At 37.1% G+C, this 21363-nt stretch overlaps 1 protein-coding gene and 6 gene segments (V, D, J or C); 4 read left to right on the plus strand and 3 right to left on the minus strand.

The window, feature by feature from the left end:
- Window positions 1-122: 122 nt before the first annotated feature.
- LOC109195807 (Ig kappa chain C region, B allele-like) lies at window positions 123-19184 on the plus strand. The segment is given in 3 exon segments: window positions 123-228; window positions 1191-1566; window positions 19023-19184. Coding segments are annotated over 2 exon segments (426 nt in total).
- LOC109195899 (immunoglobulin kappa variable 4-1-like) lies at window positions 3208-4006 on the minus strand. The segment is given in 2 exon segments: window positions 3208-3545; window positions 3638-4006. Coding segments are annotated over 2 exon segments (375 nt in total).
- LOC102075680 (Ig lambda chain C region-like) lies at window positions 4332-6834 on the plus strand (the record flags this gene model as incomplete). The annotated part of the segment is given in 2 exon segments: window positions 4332-4425; window positions 6318-6834. Coding segments are annotated over 2 exon segments (399 nt in total), but the record flags the coding sequence as incomplete, so codon positions are not given.
- Window positions 7046-7827, minus strand: LOC102075591 (Ig kappa chain V region 3381-like). The segment is given in 2 exon segments: window positions 7046-7523; window positions 7659-7827. Coding segments are annotated over 2 exon segments (360 nt in total).
- Window positions 11069-12748, plus strand: LOC109194424 (TOG array regulator of axonemal microtubules protein 1-like). Its single transcript, XM_019348527.2, has 5 exons — window positions 11069-11500; window positions 11617-11722; window positions 11822-12060; window positions 12156-12311; window positions 12421-12748. The coding sequence occupies exons 1-5, from the start codon at window positions 11442-11444 to the stop codon at window positions 12746-12748; spliced, it is 888 nt and encodes a 295-aa protein (XP_019204072.1). The 5' UTR covers window positions 11069-11441.
- On the minus strand, window positions 16429-17263 carry LOC106098055 (immunoglobulin kappa variable 4-1-like). The segment is given in 2 exon segments: window positions 16429-16973; window positions 17066-17263. Coding segments are annotated over 2 exon segments (387 nt in total).
- On the plus strand, window positions 17561-19056 carry LOC109195806 (Ig kappa chain C region, B allele-like; the record flags this gene model as incomplete). The annotated part of the segment is given in 2 exon segments: window positions 17561-17669; window positions 18647-19056. Coding segments are annotated over 2 exon segments (429 nt in total), but the record flags the coding sequence as incomplete, so codon positions are not given.
- Window positions 19185-21363: the final 2179 nt, after the last annotated feature.

Raw genomic sequence — 21363 nt, forward strand, 5'->3', positions numbered from 1 at the left:
AGTATATATTTTACTTTCTTGGATCAACCAGCAGAACGATGAAAATGATCATAAATTGCTTAACATATATATGTGTGTGTGTGTGTGTGTGTGTGTGTGTGTGTGTGTATATATATATATATATGGTTAGATGCTTGATCAGAGTGTGGGAGGTTTTTGTACGGCCACTTAATGAGTTTGTATCATTGTGGAGGACTTTTGGTGGAGGAACCAAACTCATCATTCACTGTAAGTATCTAAATGTCCTCATTACTACAAAATATTATAACATTAGTTTTTGAAATATGTCATCAGAATGTATTTAAACAACATTTTATTTTGGGTGTTTTACATGATGTGATTGGGTTTGGTGATAGAGGCTGATATTGAAAACTTCAGAAAACTATCAGAAGTTTTTAAATATATAATACAGTATTATCATATAAGTATACAGTATATCATGTTTATATATCAAGTTTATATAGTAGAGAAATTTGAAATAAGATACTGAGTTAATCTGCTTTAAGCAAGGGGTTTTTTTGCATTTTTTTTTCACAAAATCTGAGACTGAAAATATAGCAAAAGGAATCTATGATTTTATTTATTTATACAAACAGCAGGACTTTTAAAAGATTTTAATTTAGTGTAAGAACACAATTTTATTAAAGTGTTATGTTCTCCTATTTATTACCTCCTCTCCACAGTCTGTTCATAGTATCATGCAATCCACAGTGCTGTTAAACTCTGTCATGTATCATAACTGTGTAATACTTGGGTGTTGCTGAAAATATGATATGAGGAATTTCACTGAAATGTTTGACACCATGTTGGATATAACATTTTATGCTGTTGACTAAATGAATTAGTTTTCGTACAGATGCACTTTAACAGTTGACTTTACAGTTCATTAGTCTGATGTGATGAAGAGGAAGTGAAACAAACAGATGACAAGCTTTAACATTTCCTGTACACATTTAAATTTTATCATCAAGAAAACAAATACACGAGCACATCACTAATTCGTTATTCTTTGTCAAAGCCTAATATCCTCCAATTTCTTAGTTTCTCTGCTCTGTTTTATCACAATATAGTCATACAGTTAATCCACAGGCCTGTTAATCTCTGTCATGTATCATAACTGTCTCGTGTCAGCTATCTGTCCTGCAGTAGAAGTTAATCTACTCCTTGTGTGTCTGTGATCTTCCCTCCAGCTGGCCCCATGGTCAGACCCTCAGTCTCTCTGCTTCAACCCTCCTCTGAGAAGCTCTCTGGAGGCCCAGTCACACTGGCCTGCCTGCTGACTGGCTACTCTCCTCAGGGAGCTGAAGTGAGATGGGAAGTAGATGGCACAGAGGTGACAGAGGGGGTCCTGAACAGCTTAGAAGAAGAGAAGAGTAGTCGCTACAGCAGCAGCAGTACCCTGATGCTGAGCCAAGAGAACTGGATGGACGCAGAGGTGTTCTCCTGCAGGGTGAACCATCATGACCACCGGCAGGCCAAGTCCTTCCGCAAGAACCGGTGTGAGGGCTAGAGGGGCTGCTGAAGTCCAGGACAGGAGCTTAGTGTTGGGGAGCAGGAGATACATCCCTGCTGCTCTGATCAATATGAGTTTGAAATTATTATTATAACAACAACTTAGATAGTGACATGTGTAGCAGCTAGACGTGAGTGTGCCTAATACCTCCCAATTCATATTTTTCTCAATAAAGCTTGTAGTGATCCATATTATTAAGTATTTTTCTCTTATTTTAAAATGTAGTAGCTCTAATATTGGAGCGTACGGTACTATAAATGAACCTGCTTGCCTATCATATGAAAAATCAATTCATGTATCTCCAAATCTTACTCTTACTGAAAAATTTAAAACTTGAGTTTGATTCAGCAAATTAATTCATCAGTTTAAACTGGGGTGATCGTGGCTCAAGAGTTGGCAGTTCGAGCCCCAGCTCGCACAGTCTCGGTCGTTGTGTCCTTGGGCAAGACACTTCACCCGTTGCCTACTGGTGGTGTTTAGAGGGCCCGGTTGGTGCCAGTATCCTGCAGCCTCGCCTCTGTCAGTGCGCCCCAGGGCTGCTGTGGCTACAATGTAACTAGCCATCACCAGTGTGTGAATGTGTGTGTGAATGGGTGGATGACTGAATGTGTAAAGCGCTTTGGGGTCCTTACGGACTAGTAAAGTGCTATACAAATACACGCCATTTACCATTTCAAATTGAAACTACCAGTAGATCTACACAATTAGAAATATCCAATAACTCTGAATGTTTTATGTTGCATTATAACATTTTTAAGAAAGTTTCAGTCACAACCAGCAGCTTAATTAATGAGTAATCAAATCTAGATTCTCACTTTAGAAGTAAATTGAGTGTAATCAGAGTAAATTCTTTTGACATTGCAGCTCATTTCAAATTCAGAGTTTCAGCCAGATCGATATATATAACACAAACTACGTCTGTGTCATTTGACACATAATTAGTGTGAAGATGAGATTAGAATTTATTTTCTAAAGCAAAGGCTGCTTATCAAGAGTCATTTGATTAACTAGAAATGCAAAGCTTATATTTAGGGTTCTAATTATATTATAATTATATTATTATTATTTTTCAATCAGTTTTTCAATGAGATATTGGATAGTTTGCAGTGTTGTGTTTCAGTTCACACTGATGAATTCTGTTGGCCTGGTGTAGGACAGTTTGTGCTAACCTTGGTCACCGCTAGGTTCGGTCCTGCATTACACCAGAGACAATATAAGAGAGAGACATGGAACTGATTTGAAATATAGGCGAACACACATCTGTTGTTGTGAAAGAGAACAGGTACATATAACGTGTAAGTTGATCCTTTTCTCATTGAGCTTTATTTAGAAAACAAAACAAAACAATTTTTTTCCACGAAAGCAAGTAGCTTTTTTTTTCTGTTTTCTTGTGGGAAAGAAAAGCAGGAACATGCCAAAGTGTCCTGTGAAAGCTCTTAATGATCTGAAAAACTTTGTTTTTTGTTTGTCACATGTGTTGTTTAAATAGGATGCTGAAGAACTGAAACTAAAATAATAAATAAAAATGCTCCCCAGAATACATCTTATATACAGATGTAAATCTGTATTTAGTGCTTGGTGAGGTTACTGTCAGCTCTGTGTTCACTGGTCTGTGTCAGTGTCTTTTTTCCAATAGCTGCAGGCAGTTCCTGCTGTAACAGCTCAGTGTCTCTGCAGTCTGACTGAGGAGGTTTTTGTACGACTATAAATCACTGTGTGAACACCCCACCGCTGTGGAAACTCTGACAGTAGTAAACTGCTGCATCTTCAGCCTGAACTCCACTGATGGTCATAGAGAAGTCAGAGCTGCTTCCACTGCCATTAAATCGAGATGGTGTTCCTGACTCAAGCGTTTTTGCATATTTTATTAGGAGCTTTGAAGCCTGTCCAGATTTATGTTGATACCAGTACATGGCATCACCATTAGAAGATCTGTAAACAGCTTGGCTGGTCCTACAGGTCAGAGTGACAGTGGATCCAGGAGTAAATGTCACTACTGGAGGTTGAGTCACAGTCACCTGACCGCTGCATCCTGCAGACAAAAACAAATCATTCATTTATCAGCGGAAATCAATGAGAGAAAAAGCAGCACATCATGTTTGAAATGTTGCTGAGTGAATGAACCTGTAAAACAGCAGCAGGTCAGCGTCCAGATGAGGATGGTGATGAGAGTCATGGTGGTTGTGCTTTCTGCTGTGTTGACTGACAGATGTGAGTCCTGCAGTGTTGAACTCACAGGACTATAAACCTTCTCAGTTCTCTGGAGGATCAGCTGATGATGCAAAGCCTCCTCTCTATGGAAATGATTTCTCTGCTCTCAACACACAGAAGGCAAGAAGGGACACAAAGTCAGAAGAAAAATAATTTGGATTAATACTATTATACATTATACAAACTTTAATGATACCACTGACTTTTTATGGAATGGAGGAAAATATAAAGAAAATATAATTCTGCATTTTTAATGTCTGGATCAAAACAGCACTTTGGTTGGTAAGCTTACTTCATACTTTTGGTAACAGACATTGCGCTCTATTGTTGTTCTAAGTATATTGCCAGAATCTCATAATTCATGTTTTAGAAGCATTTTACAGTTCCTTAGCTTTTCTTTCTTTTCTTTTTTTTTTTTTTTGTTAATAAAACTTTATTTTATGTCTGCCTTTGTCTTTCAATTGGTAGTAGTTCAATGAATCAATTATGAAAATGATTCAAAATCATCAAAAATGTAAGTAAATTTCTTAAATCCTCCTTTGGATTTAATGAGGTTTAAACTGTGATGATTTAGTTGAGAAAAGGTTCATTTTCAGCAGTGTGACAATTGTTCAGAGTGCAGGAGGTTTTTGTACGGCCAGTTAATGAATTTGTATCACTGTGGTACACTTTTGGTGGAGGAACCAAACTCATCGTTGACTGTAAGTACCAGAAATGTTTACTTTGTGCAATACATAGTACCTCTTTAAAAGAAATTTGCAGAGCAGAACATTGCTAAAATTAAGTTATTATTAATAGTTAATCATTTTTTCATTATTAAGTTGTTAGAATAAAATTCTGTCAATTATCATTCAGTCTCAGTCAGTTGCCGAAAACAATGTTCAATATTCTTTTTGTTATCGTTCGTGCTTATATAATTATTTTAAAGTTAAATTTTTTAAACTAATGTTTGGTGTTAGTGAAGTTGTTCCTCTCAAAATATGACTGTTCGATTTGAATTTTATTTTCACTTATGAATTTTAAAAACCATTTAAGTATAGGGGAGACCGGGGATAGTTGTAATGTGGGTCAGTAGGGCTAAGTTTCAAATGATGTGACTCATCCTGTGCATGCCCAATTCAGTTCTGCTATCACATGTGAAAAATCAGCACATTTTGTCAAACACAGACAATTTAACACGAAAAAAAGTAATTTGTATGCCAAAAAGTAAGTTTTTCTACTTTATTTCAATTTCTAATAGCATTATGTGCTTTGCAGTTAAACTCATCAAACTTAAATTATGTTATTTGTATGTCTATGGGGATATATTCTGTGTTGGTCTTTAGTGCTAATGTTTTAGCCGTTGGCTGTATTGTTAGCTATTTCATGGCTATAGGAGTCTGGGTCAGTTGTAACAGCAACAGTCTGAGTTAGTTGTAACAATAATGCAGATGTTACAACTTACCACACTATTACTTTAACTTATATTAAACAAGTTGGGGCAACGACATCAGCAGAGAGAGGTTCACTGGTCGCTTTTGTATATGCGGTTGATGCCATTGGCAACACAATTCCTCCACTGTTTGTGTTCCCACACATACATTATGCAGACCACTGTGTCAGAGATGGACCAGTAGGAAGTATTGGTAGTGGAAATAAATCAGGATGGGTGCAAGAAACAGATTTCCTCATCTTTCTGAAGCACTTTGCAAACCACACCAAGGTCAGCCATGATGAAAAGTAATGGAATTGCGATGCTGGTGAACAACTACATTTTTTTAGCTTCATTGTTATTTTCAAAAGTTGGTGCAAGAGTTGTAGGTTATAATGCCCACTGAGCCAATGAGGCCAAACTCAAGGAAGACCAACCAAAATTAATGAAATATTCAGTTGCAGAAAATTCCATAATTTGTCTTTTTTGGGGGGTTGGAATATGCTCAAAAGCTAGATTTCTGCATTCTGTCACACACACACAGCTACATAAATGGCTCTAAGTGCATTCATGTGTTGAATAAACAAAGATTACATGTTAATGTTTTGTCAGTACCCTTATTTCATTGTGTTACATTTCACCCCATGATATGTTACAACTAACCCAGACTATGGGGTTAATTGTAACATTTCACTCTTTGTGTTTGAGACCATACCATGCAATGGGTAATTGTGCTGCAGAGAAAATAGCTGCACTATTTAATAGCAGAGACATGTAAATACTTTGCATTACATTTTGAATCCACTACCTTAAAAGAGCTCCAATTTACAGACAGAAATGTCAAAAATGTTACAACTATCCCCGGTCTCCCCTAAGTATATAAGTGTGAATTTCTGTTGTGAACATATCAAAAACTAAAATTATTTTTTCAGTGCATTCAGATCAGTTTTGTCTTTGTGGTTCAATTATTTTACATTTAAAGAAGTGAAAGAAACAGATGTGACATTTGAACCATATTCACATGTTTATGCTAAAAGTCAGAAAATTATCCTACATGTCAGTTAGTGACCATAAAAGTAATGTTTTTATTGACAATCACTGTCACTTTTCAGATGTGTTTACCAGGTTTCATTCCTTTCTTCTTTGTCTTCTTCCCCCTCTTCTCCACCTTTTCTCCTCCAGCGGGTGTGGTGAGGCCCACTCTGACCGTGCTCCCACACCAGAGCAGTGGCACTCTGGTGTGTCTGGCCAGTGGGGGTTTCCCATTAAATTGGAAGCTGGGCTGGAAGGTGGGGGGCACCAGCACATCCTCAGGGGTGTCAAACAGCTTGGAGGCCCAGGGTACAGACGGCCGCTACAGCTGGAGCAGCACCCTGAGCCTCTCTGCAGACCAGTGGAGGAAGGCGGGCTCAGTGACCTGTGAGGCCAGTCTGAGTGGACAGAGCCCTGTCACTCAAACCCTGGACCCTGCCCACTGCTCAGAGTAGAGCTTCAACAATATTTCATGGCTGTGAAGCATTTTATATTTTGATGAAGCTACATATCTCCTCTGTTGCGATATTTCTGCAGATGTTTGACTCTCTATTAATCTAAATGCAGAATTCATCAGCTATTCATATTATATTGTGCTTTAAAACCATGCTGTAAGAAAGAAAACAAGTCTATATCACAAAATAAAATTGCAGTTTATGAAAAATCACTTTTGTGTTATTGTTTTTCCATTACTTTGCATATAAATACTTGATCAAACCTCCATATTTCTCTTAGATATATATACATTTTAAAGTGTAGTAAGTTTTTTTTGTATTTTATGTATGTAAATATAAAAAAATACTGAAATATTTCTTTATACATATTAGTTTCTATCAGGGCACCAAACAGACCTGCACAGGATTTTTTGTTCATTGAGATATATTTAAGTAATTTTTTTAATAAACAAAGCTGTGTATTTCTTCAGTTTTGTTTAGATTAATTGTGTTTGTGCTCTTGTGGTGTCGAGTTAAACAGTTATTGCAGTCTGTCACTCTGCACCTGCAGCCTTCAGCCAGACTGAAGGAGGTTTTTGTACAGCTATAAATCACTGTGTGAACACTCCACTACCATGGTAGCCCAGACAGTAATAATCTCCAGCATCTTCAGCCTGAAACCCACTGATGGTTAAAGTGTACTGAGAATCAGATCTGCTGCCACTGAATCGAGACGGAGTTCCTGAGAAGTGAGTTGATGTTGAGTATATAAGCAGTTTGGGAGGCTGTCCAGGTTTCTGAAGGTACCAACTGAGATCACCACCAATACTTGAACTTCCTGTGGCGCTGATGGTCACAGTCCCACCAAGACTGACAGACTTCACTTCATCAGTCTGAGTCAGAAAATTATTGGCGAATGACTCTGAAATGAAAGGAAAAACATTTAAAAATGTATTTTTATTCACCAAAGAATAAATGTACTCATAAAACGAGCTGAGTAAATTTCACCAAACAACATTCTCCTGAAATATTCTTATTGGTTTTTTGAATCTCTCACCCTGACTCAGAAAGCCTAACAAAACAACCACCAACATTGGAAACACCATCCTGACTCAGTTTTCAGTGGAAGTGCATGAGAGCATGTGTGACAGCAGAACTTAAACTGTGAGGAGCAGTGATGCATGAAAGTGTGCAAAACACACTGTAGGAGGAAACCACCCACCTCTCCCAATGAAACAGAAAAATCAGAGGTCATGTGAGGAGAGGGTCATTAAAACTTTTCATTATATTTGTCTCATTAACAGATGCATGGTTCCCCTACTGTCATATATCTGACACTAGAGACACTGATTGATTTTCATTATTCTGACAAACTGAACTTTATTTTGAAAAAGAAATATATGAATAGTGGTTTAAAGGAATGAATAACAAGCTGGTCTAACATTATTCAATTCTCTAAATAGTTTAGTCCTGTACAGCTCTCTAAAACCCTGAGAAAGGGGGTTTATGCTCCATAGTAAAAGCCATAACTCAGGTATTTGATATTTTGAACTATGTAGAGATGAACTGTATCTTTTCTGAAAAAATAAATAAATAAATAAAAAAAATCTCTTTTCTCCAATGATGTTATGACTTGTCCTCTAATTTCCTGCACACAGCTATTTTTTTCTTAAAGACTGTATTGCTGTTACTTTGATGACCCCAAATTTTACTGAGAAAGATTCAGTAACATATCTTAATATTTAATATTTTTTTATAAAACACTCTTCAGTTTCAGATGCATTTTGAATTCCTGAAAATAACTGCATTATGTTGGCATTTTGCTTAAACCTCACAGAGCTGTTTGATTGTAAACTGATAATATCTGATAATAATTATTGAAGCTCAAAAAGACCAAATCCTCAGACTATGAGGTGACATACTAACTACTAATCTAGCAGGTTGTATATGTTACGGCATGTTTAATTTTAAAGTCAGGTCTCTGTCTATGGCGGGGTCCCAAATCCCAGTCCACGAGGGCCGGTGTCCCTGCAGGTTTAAGATGTGTCCTTGATCCATCACAGCTGATTTAAATGGATAAGTTACCTTCTCAACATGTCTTGAAGTTCTCCAGAGGCCTGGAGGTAATGAACTAATCATGTGATTTAGGTGTGTTGACCAAGGGTGAGATCTAAAACTTGCAGGGACACCAGCCCTCGTGGACTGGGATTGGGGACCCCTGGTATGAAATTAATCTAATTTCCCCCAAAAAATCAGTATTCTGGAGTGCTGTCTCTAATCTCCTGCAAGAGATCATCGCTGCAGCACATCAATCCCTAACCAGTTTAATTTGATATTAGTTTTAACTATACCAATGTGATTGTTCTCACACATATGTTTCAACACAGTAGTAATCTAGATCTTCAGCCTGAACTCCACTGATTGTTAGTGTTAATTCAAGTATGGATCTGATTCTGCTGAAACAACAAAGACCTACCAAACCGACAGTAACTTATTTTGTCAGTTCTGAGTTGAGGTAATTACAGATTTCTGTGCTGGCTCTGCAGCTCAGAGAGGTGGGCTTATAGACTTATAGACAGCTGTCCACCCAGCAAAACATTAAAAATTGTCATTTTACAGAAGGACAAAAATTTCTGTATGATACTAAAACTATAGAAAACTATTTTGCATCCAGGGTGCACGACAGATATTCAAATTAATGCATGGGTCAGTGAGCACACACCTGCACCAATCAAGTCCGTGTGGATATTGTACATTGCTGCTGTACAAATAGCGCCCTCTTATGTCAACATAAGAGAATAGACATAATATTGACTCTGATACATGGATCCAAAAAGCAGACTGGACATCGAATCAGGGCACCTTTTTTTTTTCCTTCTGATCAATTTTAATTTTAAAAAATTAATTTCTGTTTGAACATGTTTTGTCTGACTGTGTCTCGCTTGTTATTTTGTGCCTTTTACATTTGATGTATTTCTTTATAGTGTGGTTGCATAATTTGGCTTGTTTGCCTATTTGCATTTCTTTATATAGTTTTATGCCATTTTGCAATTTTTATATAAATGTGGGCTTTTTGTGGTTATTTTATACTTTGTATGTTTTGTCATGTTTTCATTGTGGGGTTTTTTTTTCCTTGTTCACACTTCTGTTTACTGTCTTTGCAGTGACTTACTGTGAACACCTTTCTTCACCTAGGAGGTCAAAACCTTTTTTTCCACATTTTGTATGTTACACTCTCATTCTGAGGAAGGGTACAGAAAAATTTCTGCAGCATTGAACATCTCAAAGAGCACAGTGGCCTCCATTCTCCCAAATATTGAAGAACTGAAACCACCATGACTCTTTCAGACATCAGGGTAGAAGGGCCTTAGACGTGAACAGCTCAGTGTCTCTGCAGTCTGACTGAGGGAGAAATGTTTTCTTTTCACAACTACGAGCATTTGCACTTGGATGAGTAACGAAACATTTCTCCCACAAAACGCTAAGTCCAAATCAAGAGAATCAACTTTTTGGACATTTGCAAAACATTTTAAAAAAATTCGAAAAGATATTTGATCAAGTCCGGTGATTGTTGTTGATCATTTTCATTATTTATGAAACAAAGTTGATCTCACAGTCTGCCAAATAACTTCCCTAGAAACTCATTCAGTTTTACAAATATCTAATTTTATGTAGAAATGTAGATATTTTTAAATTTCTCTTAAATGTTAATTAATATCTTTTTAGTATTTTCCAATTAAGATATTTCAGAGTAAGCTTTGGTTATTTTCAAGCATTAATTGTCAAACAAAGTGTTTGTGGAGTTATTTCTTTATTGTTTTTATTTTGAAAATGACTTTTTTCAAATAATGATTTATAGATTTCTACTAAAAAAAAAATTAAAGTGTCAGTAACCACAGAACAGCTTTGAGCTCATGGATGATTGATTGTGCTTGTAGTTTACTACAAGTCCCCAACAAATATGTAAACATCAGTTTCTGTCATTGCACTTAAAAAAAGATGTGCTCATGAACTTTTACTCATATTTAATGATAAATATAAAGGTTGAATCACTATAAACACAGTTGTATACTTCTTTAGTTTTAGTTTTATTCAGTGTGTTTGTGGTTGATGATTTTTGTGTTAGTGGATCAATTATTCTCATCACAGTCCAGCACGCTGCACCTGCAGCCTTTAACCAGACTGAAGGAGGTTCCTGTACTGCTATAAATCACTGTGTAAACACTCGACTACAACGACAGCCCAAATAGTAATAATGTCTAACATATTCAGACGAAACCCACTGATGGTTAAAGACTGAGAACCAGATCTACTTCTACTGAACTGTGATAAGGTTCCTGAGAACAGCTTTAATTTTCAGTCTATAAGAAATTTGGGGGGTTTCTGAAGGTACTGAACCATGTTAGAGCAGCTTAACCTATAGTCCTTCAATACTAGGCAGTTGTAGAGGATGATTATTCTACTTTAAATGACTCCGACCCCTTATTGGAGGATTTCAGCTTCTTCCTTTGGGACAGAGGTTTGCGGCCCCTAAATGCAGGCGAATCTTGAAGAAACAGCTTTGTCCAAACTGCTAGAAGTTGTAGCAAACGGCACGTTTCTTTCATTTTTGTTTTTTTAAACTGTATTTATTTATTTACTGTACTTATTTCTCTATTTATGACCGTGCTTTTATCTCCTTTTTGCTGTTTTATATGAATTTATCAGTATAGTGTTGTCTAGTTTTAGAAGCTGTGATTAGGACTTCTATTTAAATTTGGTGATTAAAAAATCCTAATTGGAGATCATAAGCTGCCTTTGATTTAGACATGTCTGATATTTTTGTAAAAACACAATATATATGAATATGTTCAAACAATGCAAAGAATGCTCTGTGAGTCTGCTGTCTTCAGACGACTGGTAAGAAACGTAGCAAGGAGACATCAAATACTGCACAGAAACAGTGCTGCATAATGTGGCTGTGTTATTTGTGGTGTTCCTGAAGTCATGTTCAATGTTGTGTCGTGTAAATACAGGATAAAGAAAAGACAGGGGTTGCAAACTATTCAGTCTCTGGCAAAGCACCACTCGGACATCCTGAAGACTAAACTGCATGAAGTGTGTCTGGTCCTCATTGAGGAGGTATTGCACACTTTATGTTTCTTATATGTGTTTCATGCAGTTACTTTCCCTTCACGTGCATACTACAGCCTCAACTGATGATCATCACTCACATTTTAGGTGAAAAACCAACGCTCAGCAGTAGCCTGTGAGGCCATACATGCCATCGATGAGCTCTACATTCAGCTCCAGAAAACAATGGACCCAGAAGTTGAAACAACAGGCCGAGCTCTATTGCTGAAGCTTGCACAGACCAACAACAACTTTATTCATCAGGAGGTCAATCTGGCGCTTGATGCCATGGTGGGAAATTGCAGCCATGGACGGATTCTGAGCGCTCTGTTTAACACAGGACTGAAGTAAGAGGAGAGAAGAGGCTGTAGTGATTTTATCAGAAGACATGAAAGAGAGATCATGTTCACTGAGTTATGTGTCTAATATTGTCCTTTCTCAGCCATCGCTGTGTGGCAGTGAGGAATAGCACGGCTCAACACCTGCACCAGCTGGCTGACAAACTTGGAGCAGCCGTCATCCTGAAAGCAGGAAGCTTCACTGAACGCTTTCTAATTGCTGCCTCTAGAATGGCAGGGGATGCTGCACCTGAAGCCAGGTGGGTACTTTTAAAAGGGTTTGGAAGTGCATTAATGTGCGAGTTTGTTTTTTTTTCCTGTGAGTTTACATAATTAATGAAAATTAATGAGAACTGTAATCTTCCACAGGTTCCATGGGCAAACAATCATCAAGAAACTGGCCCTTCACAAGGACTTTATGAATTTGTGGATGAAGATTGTCCCTGAAAAAGACAGGCGTCCTGTGGAGAAGAGCTTGAAAAAGGCTAATAATTACAGGCAGCAGGTCAGCATCCAGACTAAGCTCTCCTCTCCAGCAGGACCTCGGATCCCCAGATGTGACAATGCATGTTCTGGCGAGTACAGAGAAGAAGAGCGGCTGCTACAGCTGCAGCAGCAACCTGAGGCTAAGCTGGGAAAGTGGTTGGAGGTTCAACCATCATCATCACAGACAGTCCCAGTCGCTCTGCAGGAGTAAACTTCTCCATCTTCAGGACTACAAACTATTTCTCTGAAGGACAATATTATTTAGATTTACATGAATATTATTACATTGTTATTATAATAATTATTACATTATTATTGACGCATTTTTAAGATCCTGAATGAACAATGGAAAATACATCACTTTTTTTTTTTCATCTGAATTAAAATGGCACTTTGGTTGGCACATATACAGTTTCTGTTTTTGTCAACTGAGAAGAGATATTTTGCTGTTATTTTATCATTACATCAGAATCATATAATAAGCATTGCATTAAAGCATTTATTGAAGCTATGGACATTACATTAACGTTTGTATTACAGTGATTGTTATAACCTCATGTTAATCTTCTATTTACAGGTGTTGGTATAATCATATAATCTTTCATTACAGGTGTAACCATGATCATCTTTATACATATTGCCGCTTGGTGCTTATTATGGAGTTGTGCTCACGTCAGTAAGGGTTAAAAGCTACAGTCAGCGGGATGTCTGGCTGATCTATTGAGGGAAGTGACGTAGAGCGTAGAAGGCCGCACATGCTTACAAAACACATATATCATGTTATTCATCATTATCCTTTATTCATTTATATTCTTTTTATTAAGCTTTGAGTAGTGGCATTTGATTAGAACATTTATTCAACATATTACAGGTATGGTTTCAGTTAGGTTATTGCACACATGAAGAGTTGGCCTCTGTCCTTATAGACAGAGTGAAGGCTGAGGTCGAGTCACACACGCACACATACAAGCAGCAGTTAAACTCATGTAGAGGGGAGAGTTCAAATATTTAAATAATAGTTTGCAAAGCCTTGTAGCTGTTTGATTATGCTTGCAGGAGAGACTGTTTGTTCCAGGGGATAAGCAGAGTTAGAAGATTACTGGGAAGGATCTGGCCTCGGAAAGAAGAAGATGTTCTTTTAATGTGTTAAAAGTTGTCAACATTGATTGTATTGTACCTACTTTATGCATGAGGGGGCATTCCAATACCCTGATGTTCATAAAAACTATTGTTGTGTGGTTTTCGGTGAGAGATCTGGTGCTGTCTGCGTACAGTGTCCCATCTCCCACACGTGTGCATTAAAATCATCGTTTGACTTGACCCGGCCGGACCAGTGTTGTTATTTGGTTTTCCTCCTGTATCCATCCCCAATATTTTGAACCCGTAACACAACAAATATCAATACATTCTTCATTCATTTTTAACCCATCATTGTTTTCATTTTTATAAGGATTCAAAGTCATTTTTATAACACAAAGAAATATTAAATAAATATTAAGAATTATTATAGAAACACTTTGAAAAGAAATGAAAATTATTTGGTGGTAAACTGTTTTTCCAACACAGAGGTTGTAAAATGTTTGCTTTACTCGAAAAAAGTGGTTAGATGCTTCTTCAGAGTCCAGCAGGTGTTTGTTCGGCCACTTAATGACTATGAATCACGGTGGACTTTTTGTGGAGGAACCAAAGTCATCAGTCATTATAAGTACCCAAATCTATCAAGAATATAACTGCAGCAACAAGACATTTACTCTCAAGTATCAGAACTTATTTGTTATTAATATGAAAATTAATTAAATATGAAAAATGTATTTATATAAATAGATGATGTCTACTATGTCAACTGTGAGGTCACTTTTCGTTTCCCTTCCATTCCTTTGTACACAGTGCAGGTTTTGCAACTTTAAAAAAACAACTGCATATTTGGAAAACATCTTTTACCGGATTTGTTAAATTTATTCATGAACAAAAACTTACATAAGTTACATAGTTAGATTGTATGTGGTCTGTAGATTTTTATAGTTTATATGTCAACACTGAAAAAAATCTAAATAATAAAATACATCATCACACTCTACATTAGACTGTTTTTGCTGGTAATGGTAAAAATATGTAAAGTAAAACATTTAATTAAATTCAATAATATGTAAATTATATCAACTGGGCTGCATTAACCATAATTATGTACTTAAACACAATAATCAGATATTTAAATTCAAGTAAAAGCTGCATCTAAAATCCATGACTTGATTTAATTTCTTTCATTCATTGTGTTTCTGCTTGATGATTCTGGTTGTCTTTAGTGGACCAGTTATTCTCATTAGTCTTCATCAACAACCTACATCTGCAGCCTTCAGTCAAAGTGAACGATGTGTTTTGTAAAGCTGTAAATTACTGTGTGAACACTCCACCATCATGCCAACACAGACAGTAATAATCTGCAGCAACACAGAAAACCCAACATGACAGAGTTATTGGAAAAACCATCCTGATGAAGTTTTCTGTGTGAGTCCATTAAAAAACGTTAAAATCTGAGGAGTAGTAAGGCATAAAAATAATTATTTATTTATTCATCTAATTTTATCATCATTAATTTTATCTATTAGACTTAGAAAGGATGCTGGAATAACATAAAAATAAATAGTTGTTTTTTAAAGATGAAAATACATGAAAAAATGAAAAATATAATGATATAAATAGATGATGTCTACCAAAACCTAACACCAAAATAAGTCAACAGGTCACAGCTTTTACTTTAACACTGTGTTACATTCATGTCACAGACAGTAATGATAGTCAGTCATGTGATTGTTGTGATAACCGCAACTTGTCAACAACTTCTCCTGGTTCAGGTTTTGTACTGGCTTCCAGCAATATGATCAACAATCTGAATATTAATGAACTTTGAATCTTCCTGTAGTTATGTAGGCATAACTAGGCAAAATGTTTGATTTGTTTCCATTTTTACTCTAAACTGCATTGTAAGATGCCAAAAGATGTACCCTTAGGCCCCCTCCTCGATTCAGAGATGGTCTTTCCCTTTTCACGTAAATGGCCTCGTTTACTCCGCGCTCAAACCAGCGTTCTTCCCTGTCCAGAATGTGTACATGCTCATCATTGAACGAGTGTCCGATGCCCTGTAGGTGTAAATAGACTGCAGAGTCCTGGCCTGATGAGGTAGCTCTTCTATGTTGTGTCATCTGCTTCGCCAGAGGTTGTTTGGTTTCCCCGATGTATAAATCCTGACAATCCTCCCGGCACTTAAAAGCGTACATTGTGTTACTCTGTTTGTATCGGGGGACCCGATCCTTGGGGTGGACCAATTTTTGGCACAGCATGTTTTGGGGCTTAAAAGCCACAGAGACCCGGTGTTTAGAAAAAATGCGTCTCAGCTGTTCCGATACTCCTGACATGTACGGGATCACTACTGGTTTTCGCTTAGGCGGCGGTTGTCCTTCTCTCCTGGATCGGCTGGAGGTTTCTTTTGGCGTCTTCCCAGCTTTGACAAATGTCCAGCTGGGATAACCACATTTACTCAGAGCCTTCTTGATGTGATGTTCTTCTGCTTCCCTGGCTGCTGTGTCTGTGGGGATGGTGTTTGCTCTGTGTTGTAGCCTCCTGATGAGACCCAGTTTATGCTCTAGTGGATGATGGGAGTTAAACCTTAAATACTGATCCATATGCATAGGTTTATGGCACACATCAGTAAGTGATATATCTGTTTTATATTTATGATAAATGTGGCAACATACAGCAATAAAATTCTTAAAACCGATTCGGGTATTTTTTATCATGATCAAGAAGCTTAATATAAATATAAATATAAACATTTATGATTCATCTCTTTACAGAAACAACTCTTTATGTGAATACGGTCAAGTAATGTAACGTAAACAAAAACTCCTTACTTCTAAAAGCCCCCAGTAGACATTTAATATCTCAATTTAGTGTTGTATTTAGTGCTTGGTGAGGTTACTGTCAGCTCTGTGTTCAGTGGTCTGTCTCAAAGTCTCTTCCTCTTCAGCAGCTGCAGTCAGTTCCTGCTGTAACAGCTCAGTGTCTCTGCAGACTGACTGAGGGAGGTTTTTGTACGACCACAAATCACTGTGTGAACACCCAAGCACTGTTTATGTTATGTTGACTCTTACAGTAGTAAACTGCTGCATCTTCAGCCTCAACTCCACTGATGGTCATAGAGAAGTCAGAGCTGCTTCCACTGCCACTAAATCGAGATGGTGTTCCTGACTCAAGCGTTTTTGCCCATTTTATTAGGAGCTTTGGAGTCTGTCCAGATTTCTGTTGATACCAGAACATAGCATCATCACCATCAGAATATCTGTAAACAGCTCGGCTGGTCCTACAGGTCAGAGTCACAGTGGATCCAGGAGTAAATGTCACTACTGGAGGTTGAGTCACAGTCACCTGACCGCTGCATCCTGCAGACAAAAACAAATCATTCATTTATCAGCAGAAATCAATGAGAGAAAAAGCAGCACATCATGTTTGAAATGTTGCTGAGTGAATGAACCTGTAAAACAGCAGCAGGTCAGCGTCCAGATGAGGATGGTGATGAGAGTCATGGTGGTTGTGCTTTCTGCTGTGTTGACTGACAGATGTGAGTCCTGCAGTGTTGAACTCACAGGACTATAAACCTTCTCAGTTCTCTGGAGGATCAGCTGATGATGCAAAGCCTCCTCTCTATGGAAATGATTTCTCTGCTCTCAACATACAACAAAACAATGTGAGAAGGAATACTTTTTATATCTAAATGAATTATTATGACATAATTAAGATTCTAACAGAATGCTGACAAATAGTTCAGGAAAGATGAGAGCAGTTTTTTCAACATCTGGTTTAAAATGCCACATTTGTTGTAAAGTATATATTTAACGTTTTTGGATCAACCAGCAGAAGAAAAATGATGAAAATCATCATAAATTGTTTAAAATATATAGTTAGATGTATTTTATAGCAAATGCTTTTACCTTGTAAACTGAAGTTTACTGGGGAAAAGAGATGATTTTTAAGGGTTAGATGCTTGATCAGAGTGTGGGAGGTTTTTGTACGACCACTTAATGAGTTTGTATCACTGTGGTGGACTTTTGGTGGAGGAACCAAACTCATCATTCACTGTAAGTATCTAAATCTCCTCATTACTACAAAATATTATAACATTAGTTTTTGAAATATGTCATCAGAATGTATTTAAAAAGTATTTTATTCTGGGTGTTTTACATGATGTGATTGGGTTTGGTGATAGAGGCTGATATTGAAAACTTCAGAAAACTATCAGAAGAGTTTAAATGCATAATACGATATTATCATATCAGTATACAGTATATCATGTTTATATATCATATTTATATAGTAGAGACATTTGAAATAATATCTTAAGTTAATCTCCTTTAAGCAAGGGGTTTTTTTGCATTTATTTTTTTCACAAAATCTGAGACTGAAAACACAGCAAAAGGAATCTATGATTTTATTTATTTATACAAACAGTCAGCAGGACTTTACAAAGATTTTAATTGAGTGTAAGAACACAGTTTTAATAAAGTGTTATGTTCTCCTATTTATTACCTCCTCTCTTCAGTCTGATCACAGTATCATGCACACACTTAATCCACAGTGCTGTTAAACTCTGTCATGTATCATAACTGTGTAATACTTAGGTGTTGCTGAAAATATGATATGAGGAATTTCACTGAAATGTTTGACACCATGTTGGATATAACATTTTATGCTGTTGACTAAATTAATTAGTTTTCATACAGATGCACTTTAACGGTTGACTTTACAGTTCATTAGTCTGATGTGATGAAGAGGAAGTGAAACAAACAGATGACAAACTTTAACGTTTCCTTTACACATTTCAATTTTATCATCAAGTAAAGAAATGTAGCAGCACATTCACTAATTATTTATTCTTTGTCAAAGCCTAATATCCTCCAATTTCTTAGTTTCTCTGCTCTGTTTTATCACAATATCATAATACAGTTAATCCACAGGCCTGTTAATCTCTGCCATGTATCATAACTGTCTCGTGTCAGCTATCTGTCCTACAGTAGAAGTTCATCTACTCCTTGTGTGTCTGTGATCTTCCCTCCAGCTGGCCCCATGGTCAGACCCTCAGTCTCTCTGCTTCAACCCTCCTCTGAGAAGCTCTCTGGAGGCCCAGTCACACTGGCCTGCCTGCTGACCGGCTACTCTCCTCAGGGAGCTGAAGTGAGATGGGAAGTAGATGGCACAGAGGTGACAGAGGGGGTCCTGAACAGCTTAGAAGAAGAGAAGAGTAGTCGCTACAGCAGCAGCAGCACCCTGATGCTGAGCCAAGAGAACTGGATGAACGCAGAGGTGTTCTCCTGCAGGGTGAACCATCATGACCACCGGCAGGCCAAGTCCTTCCGCAAGAACCGGTGTGAGGGCTAGAGGGGCTGCTGAAGTCCAGGACAGGAGCTTAGTGTGGGGAAGCAGGAGATACATCCCTGCTGCTCTGATCAATATGAGTTTGAAAGTTTGTCGATGAAATTATTTGATAACAACAACTTACACAGTGACATGTGTAGAAGCTGGATGTGAGTGTGCCTAATAACTGCCATATTAATGATTCATATTTTTGCCAATAAAGCTTGCAGTGATCCATATTATTAAGTATTTTTGTCTTATTTTTAAATATCGTTGTTCTATAATTTTAGTGTCATCCACTATAAATTACCTGTTTTTCTAACACATGAAAAAACAAGTCTGGGAGGAGATGAAAATGGCAGGGTTGCATCTGGCCTGAACATCTGGGACAAATCAAATATGTGTTGATTTCTTAAAGTTAAGGGAATAGCTGAAAGAAGCTTGTGGTCATGTATTTATTTCTTTTAGCAGGAAGATAATATCTCCAAATTTTACTCTTGCGGAAAAATAAATAACTTGAGTTTGATTCAGTAAATAAATGTGTCGCTTGAAATTAAAACCATGAAGAGATCTAGAAAATAAAAGCTCAAAAATGTCAGTGTAGAATGTATCTTAGTTCGTGTGCTCATAATCAAATATGTAAATCAGCAACTTCTACCCAATTATTCCAAATGTTTTATTTCTCATTATAACAATGTGATTAATTCAATTTACTCTACAAAATCATTTTATTTTTATATTACCTCATTATGTACAGTGATGTTGTGAGGTAAATATTGTTATGGAAATTTTAACCTGCAACACACCCAGTGAGCATTTTGAAAGGGTTCAGTAAACACACTGCAATGTGCAGAGAAGCATCGCAGCAAGAACACTAGGATCATCTCTGAATCCTGGCCATCGTCCTTGCACCTTTATACACAGAGACAGACAAAACATACCACAAACTCTTACATGTTAGCTCATCTCACAGTGGGGGCTATACCATCAGCCCCATCCTTAAACCCCCTCCCTCACAGAGAGAATTATGACCTTGTTTTCTGCTTAGCCGTCACCTCCCTAAGACCAGGATGTCTGGAGATCTTCAAGTCTACAATGAACCCTCTGTAAAGGTGCAATAAAACCTGGGGCCCACTTATGATAACATTCCACATGCATGCATACTGGTGACAGGAGTGATCTTGCTATACTAAAGTGATATGATTAAAATATGTGATTAATACACGAGAAAAGAAATCTGCAACCACAATATCAAATGATACAGACCCTAAATTTTGCCGCTTCATTTTAAATATTCTTAATAACTGAAAAGAAGAAAAGATATGCTTTAGTTTCAATGACTTGATATCAGTGTGTGCATGCTGGGTCAGAATACACTCCCATACAGTAGTAATCTCCTCCATCTGGAGCCTGAACTCAGTTGATTGTCAGAATTCAGGCTCAGATCCACTGCTGCTGAAATGACTCAGAGTATCAGATTCAAATCTGCTGATTTTGTGAAACAGCAGTTTGGAAGGCTGTCCAGGTTTCTGTAGATACCAGCTGAGATCATCATCAACTCCTTTACTGGCTGTACAGCTCAGAGAGACCGTCTGCCCCAAAGCAGCAGCCTTAAATACAGGAGACTGAGTCACAGATGAACTGGCATCTGATACCAGTGGTTCATTACAAGTTCATACTAAATATAAATACATTTAGAGCTTCAAACTGTTTAGACATTTTATTTCAGTCACAAAATATGAGTGATGGTTAATTTATTTCCAAAGCAGGCTCACTGTTCATCAGTGGTGTGACTGTTATATATGAAACTTAAGTTTTTATGGCCTTAATGAGAAATTACTTTGAGTTCTTGGGATATTGCTAATTGCTCATGTATTATATCATTTGACTTTCTAAATCTTTCTCTTTGATTGAGAAGAAATCTATGGGTTAGGGGTGGAGGGTGCACTTGTGTTGTGTTTAAGCCAGACTGAAGACCTTTTTTACAGCTATAAATCATTGTATGAAGCCCGACAGTAATAATCTCCAGCATCTTCAGCCTGAATATCACTGATCAATAAAGTGTATTGAGAACACACACACACATATATATATGTGTGTGTGTGTGTGTGTGTGTGTGTGTGTGTGTGTGTGTGTGTGTGTGTGTTTCGTAAGGGGAGATAAAGTGTTTGAGTTGCAAAGTGAAATCATCCCTCAGCTCTGCGCTCATTGGTTTATTACAGTATCACACTCCATAGAATTTTTACAATTTTATTTTATTATTATTCTTTCAGTTCCAAACAATCGTTGATGTTTTTTGATAAATTCTTATTTGGATTTATAAAACTTTCCATGTTGCTGAAATGAACGGTCTGATGATTTTCCTTATGAACTGAAGAAGAAAGTGACTTTGTTTGTTTATTTTGTCACAGTTCAACATAA

Source organism: Oreochromis niloticus, linkage group LG19 (assembly GCF_001858045.2).
Source record: "Oreochromis niloticus isolate F11D_XX linkage group LG19, O_niloticus_UMD_NMBU, whole genome shotgun sequence".
NCBI classification, from domain to species: Eukaryota; Metazoa; Chordata; class Actinopteri; order Cichliformes; family Cichlidae; genus Oreochromis; species Oreochromis niloticus.